Genomic DNA, 22,798 nt, shown 5'->3' on the forward strand with positions numbered 1-22,798 from the left:
GTAAAGGAGCTGCATTGTTTTTCAAATAAGCGTCCAAAAAGAAACAACCACGAGGAAAAGCTGGCTATCTAAATCCTGAAGGCGTGTGTCTACTCTTCGTTGAGTTGGCTTAGTTCATAGCCTTAAGGCTGACTGCTGAAGTAAAATTTACTTGATTTGTCAGAAAACTCTCTTTGGGTCCCTTGGGTGTTTTGGTTTACTTCCACAACAAAGGAAATACAGAGTAAGTGTTTTCATACATTGTCCTCTGAGAGTATTTTACTGTTGGAAGACCCTGCTTGGCCACACGTGAAGAAATGAAGAATGATGAGAGCTAGAGATTGTAATGATTCCAAGCGTCTGCAGGAAATACTCAATTGCACTGTTATCACAAGCATGAATAGGCAATTCTTAGGAAGTCTTGGTCGAGTTTTGGGGTTCCTTAAGGTTTCAACAGTTATGTTTATATTGGTTAAATCTTTGACCATCAGTGGTACCTCTATTGTAAATTTTAGAAATCTGAAGCAGAGAACTTTTTATTGCGGCGTGATGATGGTGTGGTCAGTACTGTACAACAGTCAAAAAACCAACAAAGTCCATGCTCCAGAGGATTTGTGCTCTAAAAATAGAGATGATACAGTTCACATGCATAATGGATGATCAGAAGATGAATTTGCTGCTAAGCAATGTAGTTAGAATACTGATGCCTTTTAATAGCATTTTTCATCTAGTGTTTAAAAAATAGTGGGCTTGATATGAAGCACTCTACTTCTATATTCTGTCAGTGGCTTAAAAGGTAGTTTGTAAAGCACTTACCTCAGATAAGGTTTGAGGAATATCTTTTCTGATAATTAAACCAGTCATTGCACTCCTCATTTATTGGATTATTTTTTCCTTCTGGAGTTCTTTGGAATTGTGCCATGTTAGTGTTTCTCATAATCCTGGTTCTGTACCTGTAACACAGAAAATGAAAATGCCTTTTAAGTGGCATAAATCACTTTATGTTTTATTTTTGGTGTGTACACATACTGCTTGGAAGAAATGGATGCTTGCAGTCTTAATGCTTTCACTTTTGTCATTCAGATTTTAATACAGGCCTGTTAGGTACCTGAGTTTTACACAGAAGACAACAGGGAACAGTCTGGTCTGAACCAAAGCAGATAACACATCAGTAGCAAATAAGAGAGCCTTGAGTTTGTGGTTTTGAATTCCCTTGGTCAGCTTACTCTCCCGGCAGCCCACATGAGATGTGGTTGTAGGACATAATGAAGTAACACTGATGTTCCAGGTCACCGGCAGCCTATTTCAATACCTGTTTTTAGCATAGAGCCTTTTTTAATAATGTTTACTTGATGATTTCCAAGAACAGCTGAGAATTTTTGCAGTAGGCATAACCGGTCTGGTGCTGTCAAATTGAAAAGGGTACACGAAGATATTTGGCTCTGACATATTTTATTACTCTTCTGGCTATAAAACTGAATTAGTAAGGAGAGAGTTCAACCTGCCACAGCTTATTGCAGGGATATTTTCCATTTCATTTTATTGCCCTTTGAGGATTTGATTTCTCGTTATGATAATACAGTTAATTAGTTGTGATGTCTCCCTAACACCAAGCCATAGTCACTGTTTTGCTTTTATGAATGTTAAACTGGTGCAATGTAGCAGTGGAGGAAAAAAACCCACAAAGGATGCATATGCCCTTTATTTAAATTGTATGCACCTGTATTTGACAGACATTGACATTAAGTAAGCTTTGAGATGACTGATAATCATGTTAGCATGCTCGTAAAAACTTAATCCTCTTGAGCCAAGAGTTGAATGTTATGGCTGGAGGTTTTTCACTGATGGGTTTGCTTTGTTTCACGATGGTGCGTTTCATTGTATAGGTTTGCTAAAGGATGCTGAGGCTGGATTGTGTCACTGTGCCTGCATCGCTGGGGTTCAGGCACAGAGCAACACAGGTCTCGTGTTTCAGCAAAGGCAGCTGTTCATCTTTGATCCTGGGGATCCTGACCAGTAAAACTTCAAGTGGTTTTAATAAATGAACAAGTGCCTATACATCAATTTCGCCATGGCAACTGTTCATAGCCCATGATGAATATGACAGTTTAAAGTAGCTAAACTGAGTGAAAGAAAAGGATATGCTACCTTGTATCTAAGTTGGGGTAAAGCCTGCAGACTGGCAAGTAAAATAAGCTGTTTGAAAGTGATATGGTGAGGAGTCTTAAATCAAATGCAGGCCTCCTTTCCCATCTCCCCGGTCACCTGTAACAGCCTTCTTCCTTCTGATTAGCCTTCGGGCGGCAGCGTGGTTTTGAGTTAGTGCAAACATCTGGTCATACTGCACCTGATACATACTGAGAGTTAATAATCTAGGTAATTTCAAATTGACTTGTTTGTCTGTTGGTGCTCTTTAAAAAAAATTATCAAGGTATATGCATTGTTTCAGTGTAGATTAAGAAAAATACCTCCTTTAGTGCAACACCCTTTCTCAAGCCACTCTTTTCCCTGGTGTTTCTTGCAGGTGTTCCGCAAGGATCTCATTAGTGCAATGAAACTACCAGATTCTCACCATGTCAACCCTGATGAATATTATATCTTCGCGGACACATGGAAACAAGAATGGGAGAAAGGGGTTCAAGTTCCAGCCAGTCCAGAAACTATTCCACAGCCTTCTCTCAGGTAATGGTGATCAGATGCTGATCACATGCACAAAATGTCAACTTAGAGAAGATGGTCTCTCAAAAATAGGTTGTCTAAATACAGTCAGCTTTTCTGTGTTATTATATTCAAATCTCCAATGCAGCAGCCTTCAGGCATGTTTTTAAACCAAACAAGTACCAATTTGGAAAACATTTCTGAGGCACTTCAGTCCAGAGCTGGTTCTGTCTGTACACTATTATAGTATCTACATTGTGAGTTTAAAAAGGGGATCTTTTTTCCCGAGTCACATGGTGCTATGGATTAAAAACTCTTTTCTCATTTGAGTATGGGGAGTTTAATAAATTAAAAATAAACCCAGATCTTATACTTGTTACTTGAAAGGCTTCACTATAAAGCGCGATGATACAGAGCAGTAGGCACGCAGTAGTTACTGATACCTGATAAAGTTACTCACTTGTTCATATAATTTAATTCTGGTTATTGTTGCCAAAGCTTTAACCCTTTCTGCTTTCTCTCGCCACAAATAGCTGCTTAACATTGTAGAAGTTCAGTGATCTCAGTTTCAGGAGATAGATAAATAACCTTTCATTCTCTCACACTGTGCTTAGACTAGGAAAACATAACAGTGTAGTCCTGCAACCCTTCCTGGTGGAAACAGAGCATGTTTCAACATAGAAATGTTATTGCCAGCTTGGTCTTCAAGACAAAGATAAATGAATTGTCCAGTGAAAGCGCTGATGCCAGCATAATTTAATTTCCACTGGGGCTATTGTCAGTACCAAGTTATTAAAAATAAATATATTGCATCTCATACCAGCAGTATTACATTAGAGGAAAAAATTGCTATAGATTTGGCAGGACCAGAGAAAAAAAAAGTTCACAAGGGAACAAGAGGAAAAAATGAGCAAGGTGAAGGGGGAGGAAGAATGGCAGAAGAACGTTGTTTGTGCTAACATTGACAACCCACATTGTCCAGTAAGAATTATGTGAGATGCTGCTTGACTGCTGCCTGCTCTTTCTTTACTCCTCTTGCCTTATTTCCCACAGCTTTTCTTTTCTCCTTGTCCTGTGGAGGGTTAGCTCCAGAAAGCATGCAGAGCTGCTCACACATGGCACCGTTCCATTCAGTATCTCCCTGGCTTCCTTTCACATGCAGGGCCTTTTGCATTGAATTCAGAGAAAGACTGACTTTATCTAGCTAAGGTCAGTCTTTCCATTTCCATAGGCTAGTTTACTAATCAGACGCTGAGTTTTATCTCTTAAAATAATTGAAAGATTGAAAACACCAATATTTTTTTCCCTTGCTTCCTGGATGATTTTTAGCTTTTTTTTCCCCTTTACATTTTTGCTTGGCATCAGAATGGTTCTTACATAACAAAATAATATATTTGTAATGTGGATAGAGTGTCATTTACAAAATAAGGGTAGACTGTTTATCCCAAATGAAGAGCAAGCATTTCTCCCCCACCCACTGCAGTAGAATAAATTAAGCTTTCGTGAAAAAGCTGGTATTTGCAAGAAATCAGTTGGCAAGATTTCCTTCTATCATTTAAGAAGAATATAGAACAAAGATTGTAGGGGATTTTGTGCATAATACTTTTTGTGGGTTTCAAAAACACTTGCATCATCACACTAGTAGCATTTGTTAAATTGAAAATCATATGCACAGGCTTACATTTTAAAAAGGATTCTGTATACGTAGCAAACCTTAGCACATTTTGTGTGAAGAAATGACATTTACAGAATCCTGTCTCCATAGCCTGGCTACACTTATCAGCTAGTTTAAAATCTGTGAAACACTACGTTCTTCACACTTATAGCAAATATTTCATGTCTTTCAAGGATGGTCTTAAAAAGCTGTAACTCTATTACTTTTTTTACTTTCACTCTAGGGTTGTAGCAGAAAAGGTGAAAGAAGTACTGTATACACGACCCAGGAAATACATCCACTGTTCCAGCCAAGAGCCCACAGAACCAGGTTACATCAACATTTTGGAACTGGCAGAATCTGTGTGTCGCTATGACTTGGATGACATGGACATCTTTTGGCTTCAGGAGCTAAATGAAGAGCTTACAGAAATGGGTAATTTCACAATACGTTCTAATTTTAAAAGCAGCAGTTTAATATCTGCTGTTTGAGTTGTAGTCTGCTGTGTGAGATCTCTTCAAGATCGCTAAATGAGAATTGAATGGAAATGCTAAGAAAAACAGGAGGTAAAAATGCTTAAAATAATGACTTGCTCGATCTGTTAAAGTTTAATGTTTTACCTGTTGTGCCTAAAAACGTCTTCACATACAAAATCATGTGCAACTTCTGCAGACTGAGGCAGGAGAGAAAAAGCCCACACCAGATGGAATTAATTTTAGGACTTCAAAAGTTAAAAATTTTATGTAGGAAAAGCAGATGTTTCCATTTCTTAAACTTGAACATATTATTGTTACAAATCAGAGTTCTGAGGAACTTGCGTGCTGGGTTCTTAACAGAGTAATTAAGTTTCACACATGTTAGCCCATTTAAAATCAGCTAAGTAAACTTTCTTTTTTCCATGCAAGTTGTGGGTATAGAGGGCTATGAGGGGGAGTGAGCTATGGAAAATAATCTTGGAATTATCATTGGAATAACTGAGTTGTGGTGGAACAGCCTGTGTGGCTGGCATTCTTCCATGGATGATTGCAGGTCCTTTAGGAAGGACAGGTGGGCAAAAGAGGGAGATACTTGGCATCTCCTGGATTTGCTGTTCACAAACAAGGAAGAACCTGTAGGGATGTGATAATTGATGGCGGCGTTGGCTGTAGTAGCTATGAAATAGTGGTGATTTGAGATCTTGAGGGGAGTGAGGAAGGGAAGTAGCTTTCTGGTCCTGGACTTCAGGAGAGCAGATTCCTCCTTATTCAGGCAACTGGTAGGTGGAATCTGGGAGGCAGCTCTGAAGAGTGGAACTGAAGAGAGCTAGCAGGACTTTAAGGACAGTCTCCTCCAAGCACGAGAAAGATCCATCCAGACATTCAGAAGAACAAGTAGATGTGTCAGGAGACTGGCTTGGTGAAGGAGGGAACTCATGACTGAGCTCCGGTGCCAAAGGATGTATGTAAGAGGTAGAAGCCAAGGACAAGCTTCCCAGGCATACCAGGGATGCTGTTAGCAAAAGCTGTTAGCTTTTCTGGGGGCCAGATCTCCATCCATGGAGATTTTTCAAGATCTGACTAGATGTATCTCTTGAGCAAAACCTTGTCTGGATTCACTGTTGACTCTGCTTGGAGCCAGGGACCGGGCTGGAGCCCTCTGAAGGTCCCTTCCCACCTGAATGATTCTGTAATTCTTTTGATTCAGGGAGTGAGAAAATATCCGGGCATTGGAGACAACAGTTTAATAGCAGAAGGCACTTGTATCAGCAGTCATTTATTTTTTCCATCTCCCTGTTGATCGTTTGCAACAAGGAATCAAAATTGGTAGCAATATTCTTGTGCATAGTCCGGCAGTTAAAATGTTAGCCTCTGGTATTCATGTTACATGAATATCCCAGCCTTTGAAGGTCTGAGTAAATAGTGAACTATGGGCAGCAGCATCGTTTTTGACTGAGGATTTTGAGAGGATGCAGTTTGGAGATTTCTTGTAGCTGTGAGCAGCGTAGGGTTTCTTATGCAGCGTATGTCCTGAAGCTGCAAGCTGAGGACCAGGCTCAGCAAATCCTTTTTAAGTGGTTCTGCTTACGCTAAGTTTGATTAGTCCTAAATGTATATAGCATGTGTAGTGTTCAAGTGAACAGATCGTATGTTACTATTTTATTTTAAAAAACATGACAAAACAATAAAAGCGCTTTTCATAACCATCATGCTGATCACTCCAGTAGTGTACTGGATGGTACTGGGTGGTGGCAACTTCTGTATCTTTACAAGATCTAAAGTGTTCTTGATAAGTTTTATTTCCTAGGGAGTTAGTCTTCAGAAGAACATGGTGCGTGATTTTGAAAGAACTTTGTATGTGATTTTGGATGTCATCAGTGTTTCTTAAAGTGGTGGAGCTGGAGGAGGGGTCGTATGGGAGCAGCTAGCAGTTACAGCAACTGCTGTCTGTCTTTTATGCTATAGTGTGTTCTTCAAGGTGCAGTCTTGTGGTTTATGTACAACTTGAACTTTTATTCCATTAGTAGTTCTACTTGTTTTTATAAAGTAATGCTACAATTAGCCAGTGAGTGCAAAAGGTTTTCTATTTTTATTTTTTATTTTTAGCATGCGTGATGGGAGAGAAGACGCTGTGTCTACTGCTTTAGTTGCTAGAAGTTGTCCTTCTCTCTTCCTGCATCTCGGACTCAGTCAGAGGCACCTGACTGTCCTCTAATTCCCCTTCCCTATTCTGTGTTGCAGGATGTGGGCCCCTGGATGAAAACACAATGGAAAAGACAATTGAAGTGCTGGAACGGCACTGTCATGAGAACATGAATCATGCTATTGAGACTGAAGAAGGATTGGGTATTGAATATGATGAAGACGTCATCTGTGATGTGTGCCGGTCCCCTGACAGTGAAGATGGGAATGATATGGTGTTTTGTGACAAGTGTAATATCTGTGTCCATCAGGTTAGTACCTGCAGAAATGTTGACACTGTCCTGTGGTCTTGGTTTACCTTGGCAAGTGTGGAATTTGAACTGGTATTAAATGTTAATTGGAGGGCTTTGTGATTTTCTAGGTATGAAGGGTGGTGCAATACTAAGTTGAATTTTTGTACCGTGACAGTTACAGTAGATTAAGTGGCCTACCATGGTAAATATGTGGACATCTACAGTCTAATAGGAACACAAATTGTGTTCTTGGGACTTGCAAGTACTTCCTCTGTGACAGTAAACAATTTTTCCCCTATTATTAAACCTGCTTTTGAAGATAAACAGGGCAGGAAATGCTGGCTTGCCTATTTGTGAAGAATCTAAAGATCATTTGTTTCAGAGCTGGGATTTTTCCTCCTTGACTGACTAGTTAATTGGCCAGACACGGGCTGTCCAAATTTAGCCATCTGAAACCACATGTAGGCACTTTAACAGACTGATCTTTTTTAGAAGGCATAAGCACCTGCGGTAACCGTGCTCTCAGTCTGAATGTTGCTCACGTTTATAGCGTTTCAGATGTAGCCAAGACTTTACACTGACTGAGCTCAGCGTAGTCAGGCAGAGGTATCCTTATAATCAAAAAAGGGATATGAATCCTGTGGTTTCTCTGCATCCTGTTCTGGAAGGGGTTTTTGCTATAAATTGAAAAGAGACTCAGAAGGTTTTTTTTAAAAATGTATTTTTGTACCAACTGCAAGTAATACTCGGAAAACATATCTGGCTGAAAAAGGACCTGTCATCTCCCTGCTCACAGTGGGCTGGCTTCTAGCCCGGCCGCTTTCCTCATCTGATTCACCGCATGAAGCAGCCATGTGAGCCTGAGTGCCAGTAATGCGGCCAGTGACAGGAATACAGCCGGCAGCTGGGCCGCCTGCTTCAGCCCCTGCTTGTGCCTGTTCAAAAGTAATGATGAATTTGCAGTTGGAGGCTTGTGGTTGCCTGCTGACAGCTGAGCTTGAGCTGATGGCCTGCTGCCTCCTTCCTCCTGACCCTTCCCCATGCCGGACCTGCCTGAAACAAACTGGGGAGCGTGTCTGGGCTAGAAGTAATCCTAACAACAACAACAAATCATTCTGTTTCTAATCTGAATCGGCCCTGGTTCACCACGTAGCCTCAGGTCTGTTTGTCATCACACAGTTTGGAGGTGGTGGGGAGGAGGAGTGCGAGAGATTTCCTCCTTCACGGTGCCCTCTTGTGCCAGCTCAAACACATCATGAAATTACTGGTTTAGTAGTTTAGGCCTCCTCCACTCATTAGTTGGATTAAATTAGAAAATAGTTTCAGTCCATTTCCAACCACCTAAATGTGATCTTAGGTGTAATGCCTCTTCTGCATTAGTAATAGAAAGAATGCTGGTGGCAGTGTGCCACATAGGAGAAAAAAAATCACTTGTAAAATTTAGATTGCAGCTCCCCCTGTTGGGTTTTTACAACAGTCATCACATCAAAATAGCGTTTAGGTTAGTCAGTCTTGGCGTTTCCATAATGCAGGATTTAATTCAGGAAAGTCCTCGTCTCTACAGACCTGACATAAATGTGCAATGTTTTATGGTATCGCTTCATATTAAATACTGAGATCTTACAATCAGAAGGCTGGGAAGGCAAGTGTGGGAATTTATACTAGATTTGAATCTGAAAGACTGGTTACAGCTAATGATCCTGTTCTGTTGAGGCTTTCAGTGTTACTGTTCCCGGACATGGTGGTAGGAATGGTGGGATTTCCTCTGAAAGCCACCCTTGTGATAAAGCTTTTATTTGGAGCAGTTGAGTGGAATTAGACCTTGGTGGCAGCCAATGGTTTCAGATACACTCAGCTTTAATATGCATGTATGTATGTGCAGCAGGATATATCTAGATACACGTGTAGGTAGCCACTAAGAACTGCTAGGAATTTGAATCGGAAAGCAGACTAATTTTTTTCTTTTCCTTTTTGTTTTTAATTCTCAAACCTAGTAAAACTTAAGAAGTTTCTCATTTTGTAAGGGGTTAAGTGCAACTTGGGAAATAGGCATAAAACCCAGCACCTCATAATTTCAGTATATACCATAATTTTTTTGCAATATCATATAAATATTTAAAGTAACAAACAATTCACAGAACTGTAGCCACAAAGGTAATTTAATGTTGCAGGAAACGGTCTTCAGTCACACAGCTCATATCCCTTCACATCTAAATAGAATTATGTTAAAGTTATTAGTGGTAGGAAATTGTGATTTTAAAAAGGATTAGATGCAGAAGCTAATTTAAAGAAATGTCTGTTTTTGCTTCAAAAATTTAAAGTCACTAAAAGGAAAGACAAAGGTTCTTAACACCAGTGGTGGTGTGTAGTCACAATGGGTGTGTTTTACACTATAAACAAGTAATACGAGCACACATATAAAAATACTTTGCTTTAGAGGCTGTTTATCTCTTTGATCACTTGACTCGTTTTAAGGTAAATTAGAGAAGGATTAAATAAAGGCCAAACTGTGCCTTTAGTATTTGAAAGCTTTGGTCCATATGAATATTAATGCTTGTGTGTGAAATCGTAACAGCACAATGATCTCAATACCTGTTTTCTTCCAAGGCGTGCTATGGAATCTTAAAAGTACCTGAAGGGAGCTGGCTGTGTCGCACCTGCGTCCTGGGAATACATCCTCAGTGCCTCCTGTGTCCCAAAAGAGGAGGTGCTATGAAAGCTACCAGGACAGGGACCAAGTGGGCACATGTGAGCTGTGCTCTCTGGATTCCAGAGGTAAAACTTAATTTCTGCCTTTTTTGTTTGTATTGCAGACTCCTCTCTGTCCTCCTCCTCCTCATTCCCTCCTCTGCCTTTTTATATTCTCATGATTTAAGGTCTCTGTCTGGCTTAATACTGGACTTTATTCTGATGAGTCTGCACAGTCTGTGAGGACTGGGAGAGAGTCCAGCTTATGTTCCATTAATTAATCGCTTTGTCCCCTCCATTTACTCAGCAGTCACTTCTTGGTGTCGTTATGATATCTGAATGACCTGCTAGAAAGGGTTACTGATGTAAGCTAGTGTTCACTGTACAACTGCAACTTCATTGTCTCTCTTATTTTCTGATAAATTTGTGTACTCAGTGAGGTGTATAATTTGCATGCATACATCCACTCTTTTTTTTTTTTTTTTGTAAAAATGAACCCTCCCCATTGCATTATTTGTGTAGGATGGACTCTAAGATTTGTAGTTAAGGGGTTTTTTTAAACTAATTTTTTTCTGAGTGGTGGGGAAATGAGGCTTTTTATCTTCTATGTTACATTTTATAAGTAAAGGGTTTTTTGATATATCTGTGCATACATATATGGAGAGTTTAATAATGAAGCTTTACACTTCTTCCTCTATTTTGAATCAAGTTTAGCATCACATTATAACTCTGTAAATCGGAATGTTCACTTGTGTATAGGTGGGGTATATATTTAATTTTGTACTTGGAATATTTCTGTTTTCTTTCTGGTAAGATCCACAGATCCATTATAGTGGGTGGTTTAATGCGAGGCGGTAGCCAGATCTGTCGGCACTGTGACATCAGGGGGATGGATGCCTATTTTCTGAACCTTCTGCTCCCAAGCACAGCCAGGCCTCACGTTTGCAAAACTTTGAGGAAGATGTTAAGATTTTGGGTATTTTTTTTTAACATAGCAACCAGATGCAATGTGTAATTCCAAGCTCTGTCTCAGGCACGTATCTGCTTTTCAAGGAGGTTATCTTTGCAGTTGCGCTTTTCCGTTCAGGCCTGCTTGTAGTTCCTGGCGTCTCTTCCACCTTTAAGGAGAGAGGAGTTGAGAAAAAAACCAAAAGATTTATTTCAAAATTTAAAAATAAATAAATAAATCTCCTGACTTCTCCTCCTGTACTTATAAAGTGTCTTGGCTGGAAGCTCTCCTGGCTCTGAGCAGACTGGTTTTCCTAAGAGGTCCTTTCTGCATGTGGTTGCCTTGATGCTCTCACCGGCAGAAGAGGAACTGGCAGGTTTGGGAAGCAGGGGATAGCAGGGCAGGGAGCACATGCTGCCTTCCTGCCTGCCCCCCTCCCTCCGGCTGAGGAAGAGAAGCTGCCAGGCGAGCACCCAGGTGGGAGAGCTTGAATCTGGCTGCTCCCACAGAGCCCATTCAGTAGCTCCAGGCCTCGGGTACCTCCTCCCCTCCACACCAATGCCAAGCGTATCAGGCATAGCGAGGAGGTGATGCCTGCCAGTAGGGGCGGGAAGTCCCTCTTGGATCCGTTCTCTCTCTGTCTCCTGCATTGTCACTTGTAAAACAATTCAGTCACCGGAGAAGCCAGAGAAACCTTTGGGAATCTCTGCTAAAATGGCAGGTCAGTTCCTGTCTGGAGAGTCACTGTGGCCTTACGTGCTGCGGGGGACAAGAAAGACCCAGAGTTTGAAGACTGGGGATGGATACTTTAGGGGAGAATGTGTATTCTCATATACCTGTTTTTCTTCTCCCCCAGATAGTAGCACACTGGAACTCCCCAGAAAGAAACAGATGAATTATAAAGTCACTGCCATTTCCTCTTGTGGCCCTAACAAAAAGGAGCAAGGCAGAATGCAGAGAGGAATGGGCTATAAACATGTCTGTGTCTTGTGGTAAAAGGTTCAAAGAGGGGCTTCATGAGTCACCAAGTATAGGCTAGCATTGTTGCAGGCAATTGCACCAGGTATTTTCCTTCATTAACTCATTCAGCACTGTCTTAAAAAGTTTTTTCTTCCCTCCCTTCCTTGTGAGCTAATGCTGTTGAAAGGCTTTCTTGACCCTCACTTGACTGATTGGGACATTTGAAGGTTTTTACTTTCCAAAGTGTACTTATTGTTGGTTTATATTCTTTTATTCTTCTGCCTTTATTGTCTTTTAGTGTAAATGTGTAGTTTATTGCATGTTTTCTTAAAAGGCATTCTTGGGGGGGAAGGAAACACTGAGATCAGAAAACTTATACCGAGTGTTTTGAAATTCAAGGTCCTTCTCTGCCTTAGATAACCCATTACAGCTATGTCCTCCCTCAATCAATGTGGTGTTAGCTGAAGCAGAAAGTTATTTTTCCTTGCTACAGCTGGAAGGGTATCAAATTGACTATCCTCAGCTGCTGTTGTGACTGGCCGTGCTCCAGCCACTGGGCTGCCCTTCCCAGCCACTGATGCAGATCATTGTGGACTTGTGCAGCTGCTGGTGGCAGGGGAGCAGAGGACAGCAGGGTGACAATCGAGATGGCAGCTCATGTGCATAACAGTCGTAGAGAAGAGGCTTCAACAGCCCATTGTCTTCACTCTCCCACTCTTACAACTTCTTCAGAGTACAGCAGTCAAAATGTAACCTGATACAAGGTGAAGAAATAACAGAGAAAACAGCTACATGTTATGGCAGATGGATCATTTCTGCCTTGGGATGGGAGGTTTTGGGGAATGAAAAGGTTGGCCTTCGCGCTCTCTGGATCCCTCATGAGCAGTGAAGTTCAAACAGACTTTGCCTTGACTCCTCTCTTTGAATATCAGAAACATGCAGGCAGCATGAGGCCAGTATAAATAAATCGCACCTGACTGTAAGCGCCTCTTTGTGCTTTTACAAAGTGGGGTAATATAAACAGGCAGCATTACAGCTGAATGGGCAGTATTTCCAACATAAATGTTTCCTGACCTTATGAGTCCCCTCTGGGGAAGGGAGTAGGCAGAGCATTAAAAGGGGCAGAGCGGGCCAGGGAGAAGGTCTGTGTCAATTCCCAGCTCCTGCTGGGGGAAGCATGATGGAAAGCTGGTATTACTCAGTCTCCAGAAAAATTCACTGAAGATTCTGGTTTCTTTTTGAAAGGAATATAGACAACCTGACAAGTTGATATAATTCCTTAATTCCTAAAGGAAGTCTTGCCTCTTAGTGTAGTGGTAACAGGGACAAGAATTGCGGTCAGTCTTTGTACAATATTGTTTCAGAAATACCTGTGTAATTTGTAACCAGCTCTGTTTTGAGCAAGGTCAAGTTAGGTTGATGAAAGGCTCTTTCATTTTGGAAGCAAAAAAGCTACATTTGATGATGTTTAAGAGTGCTGGACATGATTTTGTGGAACCATTCAAGCATTTCAGGGATAGCTTTGTCACTTCCCCACCAATTTATAGGAAGGCCACAACAGATTAAATTGTTTGTCAGCTATACCTGATGAGGGCATCACATACTGCCTGCCTATTCTTCTTGTCTGGTAAAACCTGGACCCTCTCTGAAGCATCTCACTATCTTCCTAATGAAGACTTCTGGAAATGCCATGCAGCAGGTTGACCTCAGTATATTCCAGAAGACGTGGCTTGCAGTTGGGGGATCAGAGGGTGAAGTACTATAACAAATATAAATCTTATTTGAGTCAATTTATGTCATTAATTCATGAACTACTGATCAACTGTTTTAAATGTGGAAATGATGAACCAAGTAATCTCTTGCAAAGCTGTCTTTTCCACCTACGTAAATGATCCTTAGAGCAATGCAATGATAGAGAGTAGCAAAAATACTCAGTTTGAGCATAGCAACTATGACTCTCAGACTTGATGAACTTAGCACTGCCATCTTTGGATAAGTCTACCTCACAGAGGAGGTCTGCTGAAGCAAAGCCTTTCCTCCTCAGGGATTAAGCAGGTTTTAAAATGAATACGTGCATCAAGTGATTGTTGATGTACCCCTAAAGGGAAGCTAGGAAATTCAGCTTAGTCTACTGGCTCTTGTAAAGTCAATGGTTTAATTATCACATGTTAAACTAATTCATATAACCTGGATTTCCTTAGGAGAGTCTTATTATGGAGTTAATCTATGAAAATTACTGTAGCGTAATGCTCTTAAAGTTTTCTAGAAAAAAAAAAATCACTGTTCAAATGTCAGCCTTAACTGCTTTCTTAAGGAATCAGCTTTATTCTGGCCTCACAGTGCCACAGAGCATGACCTAGGAACCTCCTTTCTTTGAATTCTTAGATCTGACCCCTTTGAGAAGAGGCCCCTATCCCACCACTGGAAATACAGGTCTGCTCTGTTCAGGTGAATTGTTCGTAGAAAGTGTGGAGATCTTCCTAGCTAGAATCAGCATTGTATTTCTGCTTCAGGCAGGTAGCCCGCCAAAGCACACAACTGCTGAACTCAAAAAGTGCTGTGTAAGCATCAAAATACAAGCTTTTGGAGAGTGGCGTTTTTGGGACAGAACAGTTATCTCACTGAAATCTTCTGCCATGTGCTATTCTCATACTAGCCCAGTTCTGCATGTTGGTCATTCAGAGCTGGCCAACTTTTTGTTTCTGCCCTTGGATAAATCCTGTCTGTCAGGAGTGGCTCAGGGATGCCTAGAGAGGTAATTTATGTCTGTTTTGGTGTCCAAATTATGGAGAACAGTCCTTGTTTCCTAGTATGGACAACAGGCAGCTGAGAAATTTCTATCACAATGGATATGTGGACATTAGTATAACAAAGAATAGGAAAAGGTATCCTATGCTTATCTGAATTTTTTTCTTTCTTTTAGTATTAATATCCATAATCTGGTCTACCAGAGACAAATGGATCATCCAGACTAAGTATGTGAAAACTGGCACAAGAGAATATACCGTGCTTTGCAGTAAGAGAAGTTTGTTGTATTCTTTCTCAAATTATACTTGATACAATCTATAGTTAGGAAAGTATATTAGAATCATCTCTTGCATTGGGAGCACTCAGTGGAGAGGCAGAGCTGGGAAGCGAGACTTTCCCTGGCTGCTGACTGATAGATCTGGTTCTGCCCCAAAGTGTGAGCTGGCAGAAGTAGCTATTGTAGCAAATTTGTGGATCTTAAAGAAGGAACTTTTCAGGTAAGTATGAGTAAGTGTTCCTATTTTGTTCTGAGTGGCTTGCATTTTGGTACTTTTCAAGTTAGACCTGTTAAAGCAGCACAGGAAAAAAAAAAAAACAGAATGGAAAGGAAATAAGCATCACATACTGCAGTCTCTCAACTGGTTCATAACAAGGCATGCTGTAGATGCCTCAAATGTTTTGAAGAATTGCAACTTTTAGCCATCAGGTTAAACTAGTAGTATTCCACACTATTGTTTTCATGTGGGATCTTTTAGGGTCCCTTGCTGAGAAGTATGAGCACGTGGAGATCTCACAGTGAGATAAATGCGTGGTCATATTTCTTCTTCTGGTATTAATGGAGAGCTCGTTTTTATTGCCTTGATAATGGCTTTCCATGCTGTTTTTTTTGTTTACAGGTTAGTATTGCTTGCCCAGAAAGGATGGAGCCAATCACAAAGGTGTCTCACATTCCACCAAGTCGATGGGCTCTAGTGTGTAGTTTATGCAAACTGAAAACTGGTGCTTGCATTCAGGTACGTACTTGTCCTGTGGTGACTCTGTGTGGTGTGTCTATGTGAGAGGGGCAGTTTCGGTTTTGCATGTTGTCTTCCTGTATTCGGAGATGCTTTACAATGCAGATGACCGTTGGATAGATGCCTACTTCTTCATAGCTGTTTGCTATCAAATTAGTTCACTAGCACAGAGATTTAGGAGTTAGTCTGAGTTGCCTTCTTTCGAATAAGGCTGAGATGTATAGGGACTGCTACTTTGTGGGTCAGAGATGGATAGAAAGGTCCTTCCGTTGAACACTGTTCACAAACAAGAAAATACTAAATCAGGTGATAACAACTTCAAAGAGATGAACAGATATTTTTAAGAGTGCTTAGGAAATATGTTTTTGTAGGGATGGACTTTTGTGTAGTTAAGATAATTCTGTCCTTTTTTTCTGGTTTGTTGCTACTGTTAGTGATTGAGGTCCTTTGTTTTATTTTGCCTGTAGTGCTCCGTGAAAAGCTGCATCACTGCCTTTCATGTCACCTGTGCCTTTGAGCATAGCTTAGAGATGAAGACTATCCTGGATGATGGGGATGAGGTCAAGTTCAAGTCGTATTGTCTAAAGCACAGCAAGAACAAACAGAATTCACTGCCTGATGTTGATGAGCACCCCAAGAGCGTGTCAGACCAGAAGCAAACAGAGAGCGAGAAAACCAGTTTGCGAGCCCAAAAACTCCGAGAACTGGAAGAAGAGTTTTACTCACTAGTTAAAGTGGAGGATGTTGCAGCAGAACTGGGCCTTCCTAAACTTGCTGTAGACTTCATCTACAATTACTGGAAATTAAAGCGAAAAAGTAACTTTAACAAACCATTGTTTCCTCCCAAGGAGGATGAAGAAAATGGCTTGGTGCAGCCAAAAGAAGATAGCATTCACACTCGCATGAGGATGTTCATGCATTTGAGGCAGGACCTAGAGAGGGTAAGAATTTAACTGGTAAAGTTTTGAAAAACTGTTTGCAGGTGAGCAAGGTCTTTGTTCATGGATGAAAGTGGGAATGGGGAAAGCACAGGGAGATGATTTAAAAAATAGTAATTTAAAAAAAAAAAAGCGGCCTTCAACTCCAGTCTTTTGATATGCTGCACTGCCTGCTGCAGAGACTTTGAGGAACTGTCCCTTCTCAGTCCAGTGAGAGATCCAATGTGAGAGGAGTGCTTCCTGACTTGCTTAGAGGTTATTCCTTTATGTATTTTAAGATGCATGTTTCTATGCACAATGGACATATTTGCTAATTGACTCTTTGATTTCAACTTCAATTGAGTAAATGTTTAAAAAAATGAGTAAATTTATTTGACCCAGCTGCAGTAGTTGCTAGTGATACAGATTCAATTTACTTTTATTAAACAAAAGTAAGTGCAAACAGCGAAGGAATGTGGCAGGCTTAACAAATTCTTATCTTCCACCTTCTGTCTTGGGATGGAGGGACTCTTGATTTGTAATTAAAAAGGCGTTTTGTGATGGTTATAATAGAATGGTAAATATTAGCCAGTTCTGGGTTTGGAAAAATCAATTTGCACAGGTGAAGCAGTAAGTATTCTTTGGTGAGTGTGCATTAAGCTATATTAAAGCAGAGCTTTTCACCCTCATGGTTTGAAGGCAAGTAGGTGAAGTTCTAGATGGTTAACTTCCACGGTGACTTTTTGGCTCCACACACAGAAGAAGAATGCTGGCCTGTACTCATACCACTTCCTGTGACATCTGATTCGGGAGTCTTACTCACCTCTCTTCCTTGCCAGTGTGCTGGTGTCAGCTAGTGCCAGGTAGCGGGCAGGCTGAATCACTTGTCGCTCTCTTGACCTAGATGCTTTCACTGCACGTAGCAGCCTTAGGTGCTACGGTTGGTTAGCGGTCTGAAAATAACCCACTGAGTCTACCACTGCTTGTGGCTTTACTGAGAAGGAGGAAAAGGAAATTACCTTTTTATCAGCAGCTAGCTGGGCTCTTATCAGATTGCCAGCTAGCTGGTAGTTTGAAAAGATGGAATCCATCAGCAAAATTCAGAGCAGAAATTTATTATGAAGGCATAGAGAGTGCCTTTTTCTAGCAGCTGATGGGGGAGGAAGCCAGGCTTGTTACCACTCAGAGTCTGCCTGTTAGGTTGGCCTGTTGGCTACCGATCACCTGCAGTTTTCAAGTGCTTAGAGATAGGTAGTGAATGTAAAAAAGGTAATAAAATAAAGTAGATGTGCTAAATGTGATTAGGAGACATTGGAGAGCAGAGGGGAAGGAAAAGCAGAAGAGAGAAAATAGTGTTGTAAGAAAATGGAAAACAATACTGGGGAGAGAAGAACACGAAAATACAGGGAGATGAGTGTTGGAGCCAAGATTTGCACTTGTCAGTGTAACTGTTGTCTTGAATCTAGTCATAATCAATCTTAGATGTCCTTTTCCAGGACTACATTGGATATGGATCCTTATTTTAAAAAAATTTAAAAATCTATAACATGCTTCAAATGGAGGGTTAGGATTTTGGGGTGTTTCTTTCTTTCAAGAGACCATTTTGAGCTTTTTCTTTTTGTTTGACAAGAGGTTGGTTTGATTCAAATTTTGTTGAAATTTATATACTTATTCTGAGTGGAGGTAATTCATAGTTTGAAACATCTGTCTCAAAGTTTCTGAACTTCTTGTGCTGCAAGACTTTCTACTCAGTTATATCTTGGGATGAATACAAATTTGGGAATCTTGGAATTTCCTTTCTGGGGAGAGAGGTTCCAGTTCTGAACAGATGGAGTTGAGTGCTGTGGGGAAGTATGTTTGGCAAATACCTTTCAACCAGCCCCTACGCTGTTTCTGTGTTCTGAAAGCTCTTTTAAGTGTTTATCAAGGACTTCCAGTGCCTCTTCCTGTTCTCATTACATCAGGTGGAAATATTGCTATTAACTCAAACAAATAGTGAAAGTAGAATTATGTGGAACTGAATCACAGAATCACAGGAGGGTTTGGGCTGGACGGGACCTTTAAAGATCATCTAGTCCACCCCCCCGGCCATGGACAGGGACATCTTTCACTAGATCAGGTTGGTCAAAGCCCTGTCCAGCCTCACCTTGAACACTTCCAGGGATGGGGCATCCACAACCTCTCTGGGCAACCTGTTCCCGTGTCTCACCACCCTCATTGTAAAAAATGTCTTCCTTATGCTCAATCTAAACCTACCCTCCTTCAGTTTAAAACCATTGTCCCTTGTCCTGTCACTACAGGCCCTGGTCTCTCTCTGTCTTTCTTATAATCCCCTTTCATATAATGAAAGGCTGCAATGAAGTCTCCCCGGAGCCTGCTCTTCTCCAGGCTGAACAACGCTAACTCTCTCAGCCTTTCTTCAGAGGAGAGGGGTTTCAACCCTCTGACCATTTTTGTGGCCCTCCTCTGGACCCGCTCTAACAAGTCCATGCCTTTTCTGTGCTGAGGACTCCAGAGCTGGACGCAGTACTCCAGGTGGGGTCTCACCAGAGCGGAGCAGAGGGGCAGAATCACCTCCCTCAACCTGCTGGCCACACTTCTTTTGATGCAGCCCAGGATATGGTTGGCGTTCTGGGCTGTGAGTGCACGTTGCCAGCTCATGTCCAATTTTTCACCTTCCAGTATCCCCAAGTCCTTCTCCACAGGGCTGCTTTCAATCCATTTATCCCTCAGCCTGTACTGATACTCCCAGGTGCAGGACCTTGTACTTGGCCTTGTTGAACCTCATGAGTCAATGCAATGGAGTCAGAAAAGAAACTGCTAAATGGGTCAGCCAAAATGTGTACATTGCACAAGCAGCCGAAGTGTTCTTTTAGAGGTGTGATCTGCATGTTAGTTTTGGTCCAAACAGGCCAGCTCTCTTGGGTAGCTTTGTAAAAAGTATTACTTTATAATGTTGCAATAATTTTAGGGGAAACAAACATAGTTTAGCTGTTAGAAATCATTCTATGAAACACTTTGCAGGGAAATTCTGGGAGAATCCAATATTGCCTGCAGTAACATCCCTGGCATCATACATAGTGGAAGCAGGCTTACAGACAAGCAAGTCTTAGAAATTACTTTTCTTTTGACTGGAACTTTGTGTTTGCTCACTGTTCTTATAGATGAAAATATATTCTGCTGTCTTGCAGAATATATTCAAGGCACTCATTAATTTGGCAATTCAAAAAAAATTCCAGGGTATTTTTTTTAATTCATAGTTACATATGTTAATATGTTTTTTTAAATTCATAGTTACATATGTTCAGTAATATTCACAAGAACTTTGCCAAGAGATTTTGCACATAATGTTGTTTTAATTCTGTTGTTGATGCACTTTTTTTAACTATGTCAGAATTTATTTTCTTATTGCCTATTAAGTCTCCTGTTATTCCCCCATAGGTAAGAAATCTCTGCTACATGGTAAGCAGGAGAGAGAAACTGAAGTTGTCTCACAGTAAAGTACATGAACAGGTCTTCAATTTGCAAGTCCAGCTCATTAATCAGGAAATTGCTGCAGGTAATCATATAAATGTAAAATATTTACAAATTCTGTCTGTATGTAGACTAAAAAATGTATCCTCTTTATGTTCCTGCTTAGTGTTTTTAATGCTGTAAATCTGCCTTTAAAAACTTTCTTCAAGTTACACAGTCAACGAAAGTAGCAACACACACAAAACTCTTTAACCTTTTGAAATATTTACTTGGATATTCATTTTATGGCCGTTTCTGGTATATGCTTATTACTTATCAATCACTGTGGCATCCAGATAGCAGAAACGAGCTGGTGGTGATCTCTAGGTTTTTGCTTCCTTGGGCTACTGGTTTATGGTACTGTTTCCCCACAGCAAGCTCTGCACTGCTTGCTTGATTCTCCAGCTGAGAAGGTTTTTTGCTTGCTGTCAGTAGTTCGTTCCTTCAGGCAAAAGAGAAGAGTGACTGATAGGAATCGCTGTTGTTCTCATGTTGCCTCGCATGCTTGATGAACAGCGCAAAGAGGCATTTCTTAGCTTGCCATCTGCAGTTACTCTCCTTCCTTCAAAAAGAGTTTAAGTACTCTGGTTTTTAATAGTGAACAGTAACTGGCTAGGAATGCTGATGTACCAAAACCCACTTTGCCCTTCATTTTTATAGCGACTGTTTTGAAATAAGGAACACAACATTTGGAAAGAGGAAGAGTATACATTACAGTGCAATTACTTTTGTTTTTAATAGGGAAGGCAGCTATTTCTTCAATGTGAAATTAAGATATCTCTGTTCTTTCAAGATACATCTTATGTTTTTAATGACCAATTTAGAGTGAGGTCTTTGTGCTTTTTTTCTCTACCCCTGAAACATGGATAGGTTTCGTTAGTACTGACAAGGTGGGGTTTTTTAAACTGTTTTAGATCAGACTAGTACTTTGTGGAAGCAGCAGTACTCTAAAGCACTTTGGTTTTGTGTAAATGCATTTTATTAGAAAGGTCTACTAAATTTATTTTATGTCTTTATAAATACAAGTGCTTTTTTAATGCTTATTAGAATAGCTTGATAGCTACTTTGCAATGGTGCTGTATGCGTATAATATCATAAAGACTAATATATTGGGGTGAAAAGACTTTTAAAGCGTAGAGAATTTTATAATACAAAGCAGAGAGTTGAACTAAGTCCAAATTGAAACTCAGTTTGAAGCATTGTTTTTTCTCCATCCAAAACTGAATATGAACCTTTTTTATAGCTTTGTTGGAACTACTTCAGTCATATCTCAAAACTGGTTCAATTCACTGGCTTAAAGCCCTGTAAAAAGGGCACGTTGTTGTTTTTAATGGAAATGCTAAAATGCTTACCTAAATTCCGAAACGGTGGATAATTTGGAACAGTTTTCATTATCCCAACTTCTCTTTAATGTCCTAAAATAATTTCACACTAATTGTTTGCAAATGCTTCTTACTGTTGAATGACCTTCTAATGGACTATAAAACTTGTTACAGATAACAAAATAATTACCCTCTTTTAAAAAAAGCCTTTTTTTCTTCTGCCCCCTTGTCTCTTTCTCCTGTAGGCCATACCCTGACAAGTGCACTAGAGAACACACTGTTCTACCCACCTCCCAGGATCACCTTGAAGTTAAAAATGCCCAAATCAGCACTAGGAGATTGCAAAAATAACTCGCTGAAGCCTGGCAACAGACCGCTTTCTCCTGACAACAACAGCACTGTTTACAGCAAACGGAGCATGCCGATGTCAAAGGAATCATTTGAAATTAAAGCAAAATCTTACTCCAGGTATCAGCACGACAGCAGAAGTAACGGGTTGCTGGCAGGGATCGGCAAGCCTCGGAGCGAGGCGAAGGATTCTGGCCCCACACAGATGGCGGAGTTTTACCGGGGCCAGCCGTCCGGGAAGCCCTTAGCGCTCCAGGCTGCTTTGCATGGACAGTCTTCCATTGGGAATGGGCGGGTGCAGCAGGAGAACTCGAGGCTGGCAGCCAAGTCCAATGGTCTGATGGGCAGGGCTGGAGACGTGAGCCAGAGAGACAGCTCCAGCCAGACACCCTACGAACAAGAGTCCATGCTCACAGCTCACTTGGCCAGCCAGAGCAGTTTCAGAAAATCCACCATAGAACATTTTAGCCGGTCCTTTAAAGAGGCTACCAACAGTCTGGTGAGGACCACGGAAGATCTCCGGTGCTGTGAAAAGCCAACGAGAAGACTTGCAACAAAAGATCGCTTGTGGAGCAAGCAAACGCTTGAAGGTGCTCCGTACCAGGACAACGATGGGTACTGTCCTGACTTAGAGCTAAGTGACTCTGAAGCAGAAAGTGATGAAAACAAAGAGCAAGTGAGGTTAAGACGAAGTAGCTCAGAGAGAGAAAGCCCAAGTAAGGACTTTGGAAGAGATTGTCACAATAGAAACAAAAAGAATATGATTTCTCACAGTTCAGTACAAAGGTGATTAGAAGCCCCCACGGGGTAACTCAGCCTTTATGTATTCCAGTGTACCAGTGCAAAGCTCAGCATCAAAAGGTTCCAGAAATTAGTCCAGGACCTACGTTAGGAAGAGCTGCAGTAGGGGATGGGGGGAGGGGAGAGAAATCAGAGTAGTTTTGTTCAACTGTGAATTGGCTTGCAGTCTTCGCAAGGTTAACTCAGTTATTGCAAAGTCATGTGGAAATCGATGTGTTTTATTAGAAGGTAACATCTGGGAGAGCACGAAGCAGTTTATCTTTGTGTAAATTCGGGAAACTGCTTCCCCCTTGCCAGCCTATGTGCGAGGCAACGTGTTCATGTTATGTCAATCTTG

General features: G+C 41.0%; 1 protein-coding gene across 1 annotated transcript in view; it reads left to right on the plus strand.

The window, feature by feature from the left end:
• Nucleotides 1–22,547, plus strand: part of JADE3 (jade family PHD finger 3) — a 46,582-nt gene extending 24,035 nt beyond the window's left edge. The window contains exons 4-11 of the mRNA XM_050902402.1: nt 2,504–2,661; nt 4,536–4,726; nt 7,009–7,220; nt 9,810–9,977; nt 15,444–15,560; nt 16,028–16,501; nt 19,919–20,036; nt 21,558–22,547. Of these exons, the coding sequence (XP_050758359.1) occupies nt 2,504–2,661; nt 4,536–4,726; nt 7,009–7,220; nt 9,810–9,977; nt 15,444–15,560; nt 16,028–16,501; nt 19,919–20,036; nt 21,558–22,450 (2,331 nt within the window). The 3' untranslated portion in view covers nt 22,451–22,547. The remainder of the gene's footprint in view (nt 1–2,503; nt 2,662–4,535; nt 4,727–7,008; nt 7,221–9,809; nt 9,978–15,443; nt 15,561–16,027; nt 16,502–19,918; nt 20,037–21,557) is intronic.
• Nucleotides 22,548–22,798: the final 251 nt, after the last annotated feature.

The sequence above is a fragment of the Gymnogyps californianus genome, chromosome 1, assembly GCF_018139145.2.
Source record: "Gymnogyps californianus isolate 813 chromosome 1, ASM1813914v2, whole genome shotgun sequence".
Lineage (NCBI taxonomy): Eukaryota > Metazoa > Chordata > Aves > Accipitriformes > Cathartidae > Gymnogyps > Gymnogyps californianus.